Source organism: Hippocampus bargibanti, linkage group LG01 (assembly GCF_051943395.1).
Source record: "Hippocampus bargibanti isolate YZ-2025 linkage group LG01, ASM5194339v1, whole genome shotgun sequence".
Classification (NCBI taxonomy): domain Eukaryota; kingdom Metazoa; phylum Chordata; class Actinopteri; order Syngnathiformes; family Syngnathidae; genus Hippocampus; species Hippocampus bargibanti.
The window spans coordinates 36,217,999-36,230,634 of NC_142734.1; the positions used below are offsets into that span (position 1 = coordinate 36,217,999).

General features: G+C 43.0%; 1 protein-coding gene across 1 annotated transcript in view; it reads right to left on the reverse strand.

The window, feature by feature from the left end:
• Positions 1-6,125: 6,125 nt before the first annotated feature.
• The window catches only part of plagl2 (pleiomorphic adenoma gene-like 2), a 35,374-nt gene continuing 28,863 nt past the window's right edge, over positions 6,126-12,636 (reverse strand). Inside the window, exons 2-4 of the mRNA XM_089014438.1 lie at positions 10,104-10,231; positions 8,657-9,121; positions 6,126-7,964 (exon numbers count right to left, since the gene is read on the reverse strand). Coding sequence (XP_088870564.1) covers positions 6,500-7,964; positions 8,657-8,967 — 1,776 coding nt within the window. The 5' untranslated portion in view covers positions 8,968-9,121; positions 10,104-10,231 and the 3' untranslated portion in view covers positions 6,126-6,499. The remainder of the gene's footprint in view (positions 7,965-8,656; positions 9,122-10,103; positions 10,232-12,636) is intronic.

Consider the following 12,636-nt stretch of genomic DNA (forward strand, 5'->3'; position numbering starts at 1 on the left):
GAGCTTGGACGCCCTCTTCTGGCGCATCATGAGGTTTTCAGACCAAACAAGCATTGACGTGATGGAAGGACTGCTACAATATGTCCTCTTTTTCGGTCAGGGGCGTCACCAACTCAAAAACAAGACTTCCGGAATATTCAGCACGAGTCTTAAAACATAAAATATCGCTATATGCGGTGGAATCTTTGTAAAATACGCTCAGTAGAAGTCATTTGAAGCCATTTTACAAATTATGGACACAACTTGTCCGGAGACTTCTTTAATGGATTGCAAACATGTATGCTTTCCTCTTCAGAACTATTTGAATCATATTCATAACTGGATGAGTAACAAGAAAGCATCTTCTTCCAATCTGAAGCCATTGTTTTTATTCTCGAGCAAGGCAAGACGTCTTGGCGTGACGTCACGAACAAGGGGGCGGGACCTTCTGAAACTGGCCATTTCCGGTTTCATTTTGAAGTCGTTTTTGGACACTTTAAGTAGTTTTCATTGGTGTTTTGCATTTGACTAAAAATATCAACCTGCGTGTTTTGGGTATTTTAGACGCTATAAAACGTTTTTCTGATGTCAGTTAGGAAAGAAAAAATGGTGTCGGTTGTCCTTTAACTAAACTGTTTTAAGGTCGTGCCATTTTTAATTAATTTTTTGTAAGTGCTATAGATGACAGACGGTTTATGGATTTCTCACGTGGCAATATTCAATATAGCACAAGTCTAATATGTGGCACACTAATGAACGAGCTTTAAGTGCTTCTACCCCCCCACCATTTTTCCCCTCAATTGTGTTTTTGAGCCCTTCGGCGTAAACGGTATGCTGTTGTGTTCTTGTAGCACTTGCCTGGAGAATGAGATCAGCACAATCATGATAGAAAGCTCATCGTCAAGAAGCAAATTTGTCGGGGGAAAAAGAGGTTAAAGGGGGTGTATTCAAGGTTATTAGTGAAAAGTCTATCAAAAATACTGTTACTCTTTTCTTTCCCCACTCCGGAAGAGAAATACATAAATGCTGATAAAAGTCTACACGTTAAGCTAATGGCACATACGTACATATACAGGTTCAATACAAAATTTAAAAACCATATGAACATATAAGATGAAATTTCAAAAGGAAAAAAAAATACTCTTATTTTCAAAAAACAGTTGAAAGTGCTCGAACTCAGATTAGCTCACAGAAACCCAGGGAGGACAAACTTAATACATGCCAAAAGCTTTTAATTTCTTTTTTTTCCTCAAAGTGTTTTGACTTTTAAAAAATCTTTAGGAATAGTTGTTACAAAACTAGAACATGCTTAAATTGATTGCTACAACATTTGGCTTAAGCCACGAGGGTTTTTCTTAGAAACAACCTTTTTTAAAATTTGAATCATAATAGCGTACAATTTTGAATCTTGCTTTTTCAATGGATTTTTTTCCCCCCCCCCGAAAGACATCTTGTCTTAAATACTCAAAAAGGTGCCGTCAGATAATTCGTTTAGGATGAATAAATCACGTAATGACTCATTTACAAGAGCCAATTCGAGAATAAGTACAATGCAGGGGTTTCTAAACAAAATATATACACTTTAGGTCAAATTTTGAAGTTGAACCATGCAATTATGAAGGGATGAACGAGTGAAACCGTGAGATAATTATTCTGTGTTGTTTCATGTCCTATGGTCATGGTCAAATGTCAGACAGCATCTGATGAAAAGCGATTGTGCAAAAGTGTAGTTTCTTCTCCCCAGGTTTTGGTAAGAAAAATAAAAATGAGGTGATGTGTTGTGTTTTTTTTTTTCCTCTCGAGGTCCTTTGTACAAACAGACAACAACAATATCAACAAACACACAAAAAAAGGCAAAAAAAAGCAATTGTTTTAGACCCCCCACCCTATTTTTCTCTTTTTTTTTTTTTTTTGTTTTAAATCTACCAAGCAGCTAAGAGTGAGAACGGGATGGATGGGTTGTCAGGGACTGAGGTTTGAGGAGCTGATGTATACTTTGTCAGTTCGGGATTGGTCGTGCATGATTCTATCCGTTTTGCGACAACAAAACCGAGAAATAACAACAACAACAAAAATCATCTAGTGGTCTACAGTTGTCTGCGACTGTAGAAATAAGCAGCAAAAAGTATTTCAATGTTTATGTGCTTTGTTTTTTTTTTTGTGTGTGTGTGTTTGTTTTTCATCAACATCTTGAAGTGGGCGTGGCCTTCGCATAACATTGCATGAGAGTGCATATCGTGGATAAAAGAATGGTTGTGAGTTTATGAAATATGTGAAATCATCAAAATGATCATCGGCACCTTAAAACCTTGACTTTGTGGGGCCGCCTTTAGCTTTTATGATGCATTGACGGGAACATAGCAGCATGGCACATCTTATGTGTTGATTTGGATAGAATTGTTGTCACGAGGTAAATCTCTCTATTGTCCATCCATCCATTTTCTAGACCGCTTTATCCTCATTAGGGTGGCGGGGAGTGCCGGAGCCCATCCCAGCCGTTTTCGGGCACTAGGCGGGGGACACCCTGAACTGGTTGCCAGCCAATCGCAGGGTACACAGAGACAAGCAACCATTCGCTCTCAAACTCACATCTAGGGACAATTTGGAGTGTTGAATCAGCTTGCCATGCATATTTTTGGAATGTGGGAGGAAACTGTAGGACCCGGAGAAAACCCACGTGGGCTAGGGGAAAATATGCAAACTCCACACAGGTAGGCGAGATCGGGTCTTGAGCTCACGACCTCTTACACTGTGAAGTCTGCGTGCTAACCACTTTAGTACCGGGCCGCCTCTTTCTATTGTTTGACAAAAAACAATATTTGTTCTTACTGAATGATATCTCTCCAGCCAAGTGTGAAAACCTGAAGAGGCCCTATCAAGATGTCTCCCTCCTTCGACACACCTGATTTACATGATCAGCTCATCAACAAGCTCCAAGAAGCCAGATGCGGACTCGGATCGTTTCAATCGGCTGTGGTGTCGTTTTTATCATTTCATATTTCATATTATCGATTTTTATTACTGAATAACTGTACCTGTAATGTGTACAAAACTATTTATTTAGCTATTCAGCTATCTAGCTATTTGTGATCTGTTTGCTATCTATTAGGTGGCTAGCTGGCTACCTAACTGGCTTTCTATTAGATTAGCTACATAGCTATCTAGCTATTTAACTAGTGAAACATTGGCTATCTATTAGCAAGCTAGCTAACTTTTTATCTATTTGAGTTACTTCCAGGTTGAGTGAACGCTGGCGCATGTGGCTGCCGCTGCTCAACAACAGAAAAAAAACTAGCCTGTGACTGTAAAGTGACCTTGAGAGTTTCGAAAGGCGCTTACAAATTAATTATTGGATATAAGGGCTGTGGAGGCGCGGACTTGGCGCTTGGTCTCAAACCAAGTCAGTGGAAGCGTATGGCCACAGTGCAGCGTCACGCTATGAGGTTGTTTTTCCTTCAGATGCAGCGACAGTCTTATAAGTCAAGGTGGAAGCACTTAAGAGCAGGTCCAAATAGAAATCAATTTTGACTCAAGAGTAGACAAATATTGCCTCGTTAAGATGTCTCATGCTGAACAGCCCCATTAAAGCAAAAGTTGCGAGAACAAACTTTAAAAAATTTGTTTCTTTTCAAGGGAATTGTATTTTTCCTTAGTTGCGTTTCATGAATTATCATAGTCTTTCTTCAACCACATTTTCTATATCCACTATATGCGACCCTTTGATGCGTTAGAGTTAACTTTGAGCTCAGGTTCCTTTCGGCTGGCGGTGAACAGGATTGAAAATATTCCGATGACGATTTACAATCGCGAGTAAATTCGTCCATGTCAGCATTTTTAAGAATGCATTCTAGTTAGATCAAATCCTTCGTGATGATGAAGCCACAAAGTGCCCGCTATCAATAGCGTAGCATCCGCAGTTATGATTCCGCTCTCCTAAGTCAACTGCATGTGAAGGTAATGACTGGAGATAAGAGAAAGCCTAAAGGACAACCGACGCCTCCGGACAAGTTGTGACCATAATTTGTAAAATGACAGCAAATGACATTCTTCTTCTTCTACTGGGCGTATTTTACAAAGATTCCACCATATATAGCTATATTTTATGTTTTAAGACTCACGCTGAATATTCAGCAAGTCTTGTTTTTGAGTTGGTAACGATTCCTGACGTCACGTCATGGAAGGAACGCCCCTGACCGAGAAAGCGACACACAATGCATTTTGGGTACTTTGTTTGGTCTGGAAACTTTGTGTTGATGGCGAAATTAGAAGGAAAACACATAAATAACGCGATGGTGAATCGTGTGTTGCACCAAGACTACTATTTGATATTCGGTGACACAAATTCCCAGCAGACAAATCAGCCCATTTCCAACGGAGCTTTGGCGCCATCTTCTGCATTTTCTGGGACGCTACATTGCCGTCATTGACGCCTCGAATTGATATGGGAGGACTCCGTTAATCGATTGCAAACATTTATGCTTTCCTCTTCACAACTATTTGAATCATATTCATAACTGGATGAGTAACAAGAAAGCATCTTCTCCAAATCTGAAGCCATTGTTTTGATTCTCGAGCAAGGCAAGTTGTCTTGGCGTGACGTCATGAACAAGGGGGCGGGACCTTCTGAAACTGACACTTTCTGAGGTCATTTTGAAGTCATTTTTGGACACTAAGTTATTTTCATTGGTGTTCTGCATTTGAATAAAAATAACAGCCTTTGTGTTTGGGTATTTTAGATGCTATGAAGCGTTTTTCTGATGTCAGTTAGGAAACAAAAAAATTGTGTCGGTTGTCCTTTGAAGGGGGGAAAAAAGCTCAATCCTCAATCTCCATTGGGAGAGAAAAAAAGCAAGATGAACACAAATGTAAACCTGCCGGACAACCAAAAAAAAAACTTTGTTTAACTAAATAAAAATATGCATTTACGGAGATAAAAGTATTTACGCTAATCATTTTTGAGATATTTCGTACACTGCAACAACATTCTTGAACACATTATTTTTTCCTCATCTGCCACTCTAACTCTTTTTTTGTTTTTGTTTTACGCATTCACCGCGCCGTGACATACGAGAATTTAGTCAGAAAGCAGATTTTTTTTTGGGGGGGAATGGGATCCCAGTGATGTACTCCAGACAAAAAAGTAGCATGTCGTCGAATGCAACAGACCAAAAAAAAAAAAGGAATTGTTTCCCAATAACAAGCGTTATATTTAGGAATTTGTGTGAGGGGGTCTCAGGGGGGGGGGGGGGGGGTATGGAATATATTTTAACAATATTCAGTCTTGAAAAGAAAGATGCTTTTACGGGGGAAAACTATGAAATTTTGACTTTCCTTAAAAATCCTCACTAAATTCTCGCAAGAGCAGGCTTTTTTTTTCAATATATAATGAGCTAGTTAAGAATCCTCCACAAGAACACCTTTTAGCATAACGATTGGAAGGCAGTCGATTTTGGTTGTTGCGACCTCAAAAGTATTATCATGAGGGACGAAACAAAACTTATTCTGAGAAATGGAAGTGCCTTTTGCTAAAATAAAAAAAAGTGCTTTGAAAAACTTTTTTTTTCAAATCTGCATCATTTTTAAACCAACAAATTTGATATTTATTTCTTCTTCCTCCCTTTTAAAATACCGTGTGCATTTTCCATTCAGACATGACTGTAACGGATGCCAAGCAACAAAAAAAAGGGCAAATATATCCGCCAAATTTAGAGATTGCGAAAAGAGCACTTTTTTTTTTTCCTCGAAGGATCCCATTTGTACGATAAAATGGAAAAAGTTGAAGGTAAATTGCGGATTCCGTAGTTCTTCTTTTCCCTCTCAAGATGAGACGTACTACTGTGGTTGGTTCAGGGGAAAAAGAAAAATGAAGTAAAACAAAAATATCAATTTCAAACTATATACAGTAAAGTCTCGTTATATTGATATCGGTTATATCGATAGTACTGCTTATTACGATACTATTTCTATGAACGCAAAGAGAAAATTTACATGCCGCAGGATCGGATATATCGATAGTCCGGTTATATCGATATTTTTTCAGACTCCCAAGAATATCGATATAACGAGACTTTACTGTATATATATATATATATATATATATATATATATATATATATATATATATATATATATATATATATTCTGGGTCACAACAATAAAGATCACCACTAAACTTTGATATATGTCTTCTATTGCTTTAGAAAGAAAGCAGTACCGTGATTCTGCCTGCTACGCTACTAAATGGGGATGCAAATATAAGGGGTCATAAATGGCGATGAAATAAAAAAAAACAAGCGTTAATACATTATTCAAACTAGAGGAAAAAGGAAAAATAAAATCCCAAATAAAAGCAGCTTCCTTTTCTTTTTCACCACTTTTTTTTCTCCAAAAAGGTCTTTTGTATACTTTTAGGGATTCAATCAAATCTTGTGTGCGCTTTCATTTCAGGCATCTAAGTTTTCTTGCTTTTTTTTTTTTAATTCAAAATCTACTGTATGTTTTAATCTAGCATTGAAAACTCTCACTGGAAAGCCTGGTGGAAGCGAGGCAGCGTGGTGGTACTAAGGCTGGAGCTGAATACTGGTGGAAGAGGGTGCAGAGGTCCAAGTCCCAGACCCCCGCCGGAGCTCTGATGCTCCTGAGGTTGTGGTTGCAAAGAGGTAAGAGGCGCCATGGCGGCCGCGGCGGCAACTGCTGCGGCGTGAGGCTCGGCAGCGTGCAGAGATGAAGAGGAGGAGGACGAGGAGGAAGAAGAGGAGGTGGCAGACGAAGTGTAACCCATCACCAGTCCTCCCGTGCTCATGGGGGCGCTGTAGGGAGGGAGGTTGAGTGGAAGGAAGCCCAGCAAGTGGGAAAAGTCCATGTTAGCAGCAGAGAGAGACTCGGCGATCACCGCGGGGCTCTTGGACAGCAGCGGATCTCCGCAAAGTTCTTCTGCCAGGCCAGCAGGAGGCTCCAGTCCATCCTTGGGGGGCGAAACAGCAGCGTGAGGCTCGGCGGAGGGAAGCGGGCCCGGCAAGCCGCTCTGCAGATCCATGAGGAAGCTCTCCATCTCCACCTTCAAGGGTTTGTCCAGCAGGTATGAGGTAGATCCCAGCTGGTATTTGGGGGCTTGCTGGGAATGGTGCTGCTGCTGGGGGAGCGAGGGTTGGTGGTGGGGCGGGGGCGCCGGCGGCGAATGGTGGTGGTGGTGACGGTGGTGGTGGTGCGAGTGGGGGTGCAGGGATCCAGTGGACTCCACGTGGCAGCCCATGCCCACGGAGAGGGGCGCCGACATCAGGGGCGGATGAGGGTGGGCGGCTCCGGAGTTGGACATGGCCTGCAGGTGGTGTGGGTTGTACACGCCCATGGCGAAGGGGGCCGCGCTCGGGAAGGGCTTGCCCATCATGGGGTCCTTATTGGAGGCCACGCTGCACATCATGGGGCTGAGCTCCTCCTTGACGGCGCACGGAGGCGACCCGGAGGCCAAGAGGCCCAGCATGTCCGGAGGCTCGCTCTTGATCTTCAGCAACTCCTGCGAGTGGCTCTTCTTCACGTGACGCGTCAGGTGGTCCTTCCTGCCGAAGCGCTGGGCGCAATACTGGCACAGGAAGTCCTTCCGGCCGGTGTGCACCACCATGTGCCGCCGCACGTCCTTCCGCGTGTAGAAACGGCGATCGCAGTGGTCGCACGGGTGTTTCTTCTCCTTGGCCCCGCCGGATGATTTCCCCGAGTGGCTCTTGAGGTGCTCCAGGAGGACGGGCGTGCTCTCGTACCTCTGCATGCACACTTTACAGGTGAGGTCCCCCGCCGTGGCCGAGTGCATGGCCACGTGGCGCTTGTAGCCAAGCTTGGTGTTGTAGGGTTTGCCGCACTCCTCGCACTTGAAGGCCTCCTTGTTGGGGTCGTGGGTCTGCAGGTGGTTCTTCAGGTGGTCCTTCCGGTGGAACATTTTCTCACAGAAAGAGCACTGGTGGGTCTTCTGTGGAGAGTGTGTGGCCATATGCCTGCGGAGGAGCCAATTAGCAAGTCAGGCACACTGAAAATGCACATTTGTACACAAAAACACTTTGAATTGTCAAGTCCTGTCGTGCAAGTCAAAGTCGCGTCTCGTAAGACATGTTGATCGATGAAAAGGTTTCTTCAGCCGTCATCTGTACTATCCAAGGTGCTTCGTCAACGAACTAAAGTCTTACTGGTAGTATCGGCCCTATTTATATATCCCTACTGTACGGACTTCCGGTATCACCTCAATCAGGCCAGTTGTTAGTCAGGACAATAGGAACAATCAGTGGAGCTGCAGGGAGTAGTCCACTGCTCCCCCCAACCTGAGAGCAGGGACCTATCATAGCAGAGTCCGGCACTGCCATGTCTGGACAGTAGGGATATATGTATAGGGCCGATACTACCAGTAAGAATTTAGTTCGCTGAAGAAGCATCTTGGATAAGAAGCGAAACGTCCGACACCTTCAAAGAAGGACAGATGAGGGCTGAAGAAACCTTTTCATCGATGGACCACTCCTGTACCACTGAGAGCTTACACAGATCTAAGACATGTTGAGTGTTTAATAAGTCAGGAATCCTAAATAGTAATGGACTCCAGTCAAGTCATTTGACTTGGGCCTCCCTCCCACTTCTATTCTGCCTATATCTTGTCACCATGACCTATGACCTAGCAAGTGCTAAACGCTCCGAGTACCTGAAGAGTTTGTATTTGGAGCTGAAGGCCTTGGGGCAGTGCGGCTGTGTGCAGTGGAAAGGTTTCTCTCCCGTGTGACTCACAGCGTGGAGCCGGAGTTTCTCCTGAGAGACGAACAGAGCTCCGCACACCGGACACTCGTTCCCGCCGACCGCTTCTTCTTCTTCTTCTTCTCTCTCTTTCCCCGTCTCTCGCTGCGTGCGTGGCAGCGAGCCGGCGCTCCCAAACGACTTGACGGCGCTCCGTCGTCCCTCTTCCTCCGGCGTCAGTGCGGTAATACGGTGTGAGGCATCGGCGGCAGCAGCTGCCATGGCAGCCCTAGAGAGCCGCTGCCATGAAAGTCCACTCGGGGCTCCCCTGGCCTCGCAGGCTCAATGTCCCAAGTTGGAGGGCCGACGGCTGCTTTCGGTGCTTTCGGTGGCGGCTCACTACAAGCTCGAGTCAAACATCGACATGAGGGAGAATCTACAGTCAAACGCAAGGATGGATGTTAGTCTGCATTCTGACCATGCGTTTCTATATCCTATATTCCCTTTAACGCGGTGGTGGGCCGTCAGGGCCTGCTATGCCTTCTCTGCTGGCCTAAAAAAATATCTGAATCACAGACTAATGTGAAAGATAATGAATTATTATATAACGAACACTTCCAATTTGCTTTTCCCCTGCGGTGTTGCTTCGTGTTTTCGTATTTAAGCATTTAAGCAATCACATTTCAGCCATCATTTGTTACCAGGGTTAGAAATCTACCTGTAAGCCTTCACAATCAGTTCTGCAGGCCCTGGAGCATCAAAAATGTCGATGAAACTGTAGCTTTGACCAATCAGAGATCGAGTTGGCCACTCAAGGCCTGCTGAAAGGCGCTGGGAACACGAGCGTTTTCGCAAACTATGATTGGATAGTCACTAGTCACTAGCCAATCTCAGTATCACTAGCTTAGTGATAAGTGCATACTGGTCAAAGCTAGCACATTTTATCTGTAGCGAGCTGTATAACCAATTATGTTGTGTTGATTTAATAGTGGTTTTGTCAACCCACAATGGCTGAGGGAGGGGAAAAAATAGATTTAGTTGCAGATACATGAAATGTATTATGATGATGATTATTATTATATACTTTTAAAGCCATTTTCAAGACGGATTTTTCAAGAATAGATGGACATCATTAAATGCGAACAGCTCCGAAGCTAGCAAAAATAGCAAATAACATTGCAATTTCATGAGGTTATAAGGAATCCACACGCTGATAGTAAAAATATGAAGAGTTTAATGACAGTATTTCTTAAGTTATTTCGTGGCCAACGGCATCCTCTAGTGGACGTGTAGTAATATCACACCACACTGGCACCTGCTTGATTCAGACGTAGCACTACTGAAGGCCAAGGAGTGACATGCACGGCCCACCACTGCTTCACCACAGTATTTGGTGTAATACAAAGTACCCTACTCACTAATATTGTTGTTTGTCTTTATTTCCTTGACATGTGTTGGACTTTGTCCTCCTCTTACGTCTCCTCCTCAGCCAGTTCCAAGAGCCACGCTTGGCGGAGAGTGCCAAATATTCTTCTGCATCTTGACTCTGGGAGAAAAACAAAAGAATACAGAAAGTTGAAAATGACAACGTTGTGTAAACATGGCTTGACAGATATGTTAGATGATTTTATGATGAAGATTGTTTTCATGAATTGGCTTCTCTTTGCTTTTGATGTTATTTGTAAAGCATTTTGAATTGTTTTGTACATGAACTGCGCCATGCAAATGACTTTGCTTGGTGTTGCTGCGCTGTATCAATTTCCAATCTTGCAATATCCCATTTCCCCAATGACGACTTGTCATTTGACTTAACCTGCAGCGGAACTTGGACTGTGACCCTCTGGTTTCAAAAGCTACAAGTAATTTACAGCCTGAGCTACTTCCGTTCACTAGAGGGCGCTGAATGACAAGTGTGTTTTTATGGCCACAGCACTCCATTACATTCGTGTGTGTGCGTGTGTACATTTACAGGTATGTACCTGTCATGAAAGTGGAACTCTGAGGAAAACACACACATGGCCCAAAAATTGACAACGGCAACCTGAAACCCGACACCAAAACTGATGCACACTTTGAGGGAAACGAAAACAACAACTCGCCAGCCCCATCATTAACCCCATCACCCCCTCGGCCATTACACATTCCTTTATGCACCCCATGTGACCTTTGCACCCTCCGCCACCGACTAACACGGACAGTTAAGTCCAAGGTTGAGCCGACGCAACGACGGCAGGCTCAGGTTCCATATGAGTCCAGAGCGTAAACTTGAAACTGTGTAAACACGTGTTGAACAAAACACACACACAAACAGACACACTAACACACTTTCTGTGTAAGAGGTCACCGAGTTTGAGAGTGACAGCAAATATGATGGAATTTGCTGCAAGTGTTTTGACAGATGCTTCGGATGTTGTTTACATGTACACAAAGGCGTCTTCATGTCTCTGCTAGCAGCGTGTTTTGGCGTGCACGGCACAAAACGTGCACATGCATACAATTACAAGTACTGTACACGAAGACACACACAAAATATGTGTCTTAAAAGCTCCATGAGGAGCAGATGAGATAACTCCTTTGAGAGGGTCACCACTCCCATTTTGAATGCTATGGTGCATAGTACATACCAGTACACATGACACACATACCTGTAAATGGTGTACTGAAATATTTATATGTGCTTGTTAAAAGTGTAACCCAAAGAGAGAAAGAGTTTATTGTATATTATCGTTAATATACTTGTAGAAAGAAGTTGTTGATACCAAATATTTTAATGATGAAATAGAAGTATTAATAACCCGTTAATTGCAAAATAATTTTCAAATAAATTGCAAAACAATTTTATTTCTTGACGAAGATGTCAAATTATACGTTTATGATTGAATGTTGTTTGTGTTGGATTGCATTTCTTCAGTGTAACTCCATCTAGTGGATGAACAACGCAAACACAACCACTATTGTAGCTTTCATTCTATGTGCCTTGTAATGCGGTGCACCCGATACATATAAAAATGGTTTTGAAATATTAGTGTGCGTTATACTCCAAAGTCTCTTAGAGTGTGGAAAATAAGGTCTATCTATCTATCTATCTATCTATCTATCTATCTATCTATCTATCTATCTATCTATCTATCTATCTATCTATCTATCTATCTATCTATCTATCTATCTATCTATCTATCTATCTATCTATCTATCTATCTATCTATCTATCTATCTATCTATCTACCTACCTACCTACCTACCTACCTATCTATCTATCTATCTATCTACCTACCTACCTACCTACCTACCTACCTACCTACCGAGCCAGTCTAAAGGCAATATATTATCTCTGGGCTCCAATGGACATAACACACACACACAGACACAAAGAGCTCGACGATATTTAACAAAAAAAGCAAAGTGAAGCAATTTTGTGAATTTCACATGTTATGTCATCTATTGATGCTCACGTGTGAGCTCTCGTGTGTGTGTGTGTGTTGTGTGTGTTTCCAGTGGTGGATAAGAGGACGTGACAGCTGGAGTATTGTGCGGTGATCATCACCCAGCAGGGAGTGTGCAGGGGGGTGACACCCATCCCATTGACCACCCTCAGGGAGCCCGGCTCCATTGTTGCAGCCTACCCACGTCGCACATTCCTGGATTGAACCATGCCGTGTCGTACCGCCGCTCAACAGCGACGTGCAATGCATCTCGTGCAGCATCTCTCTCACACACACACACATGCGCACATACAAGCACACATAAACACACATTTGATGTACACGTATATCTACACACACACACAAAATTGGATTACTGTAACGTAATTTGCAATGAACGTTTAGGTCACAGGTGTCAAAGTCAAGGGCCGGGGGCCAAATTTGGCCTGCCACATCATTTTATTGGGCCCGCGAAAGCAAATCAAGCATGTCAAGTGCCATGTTGCTTGCTAAAGTCAGAACCAAAATT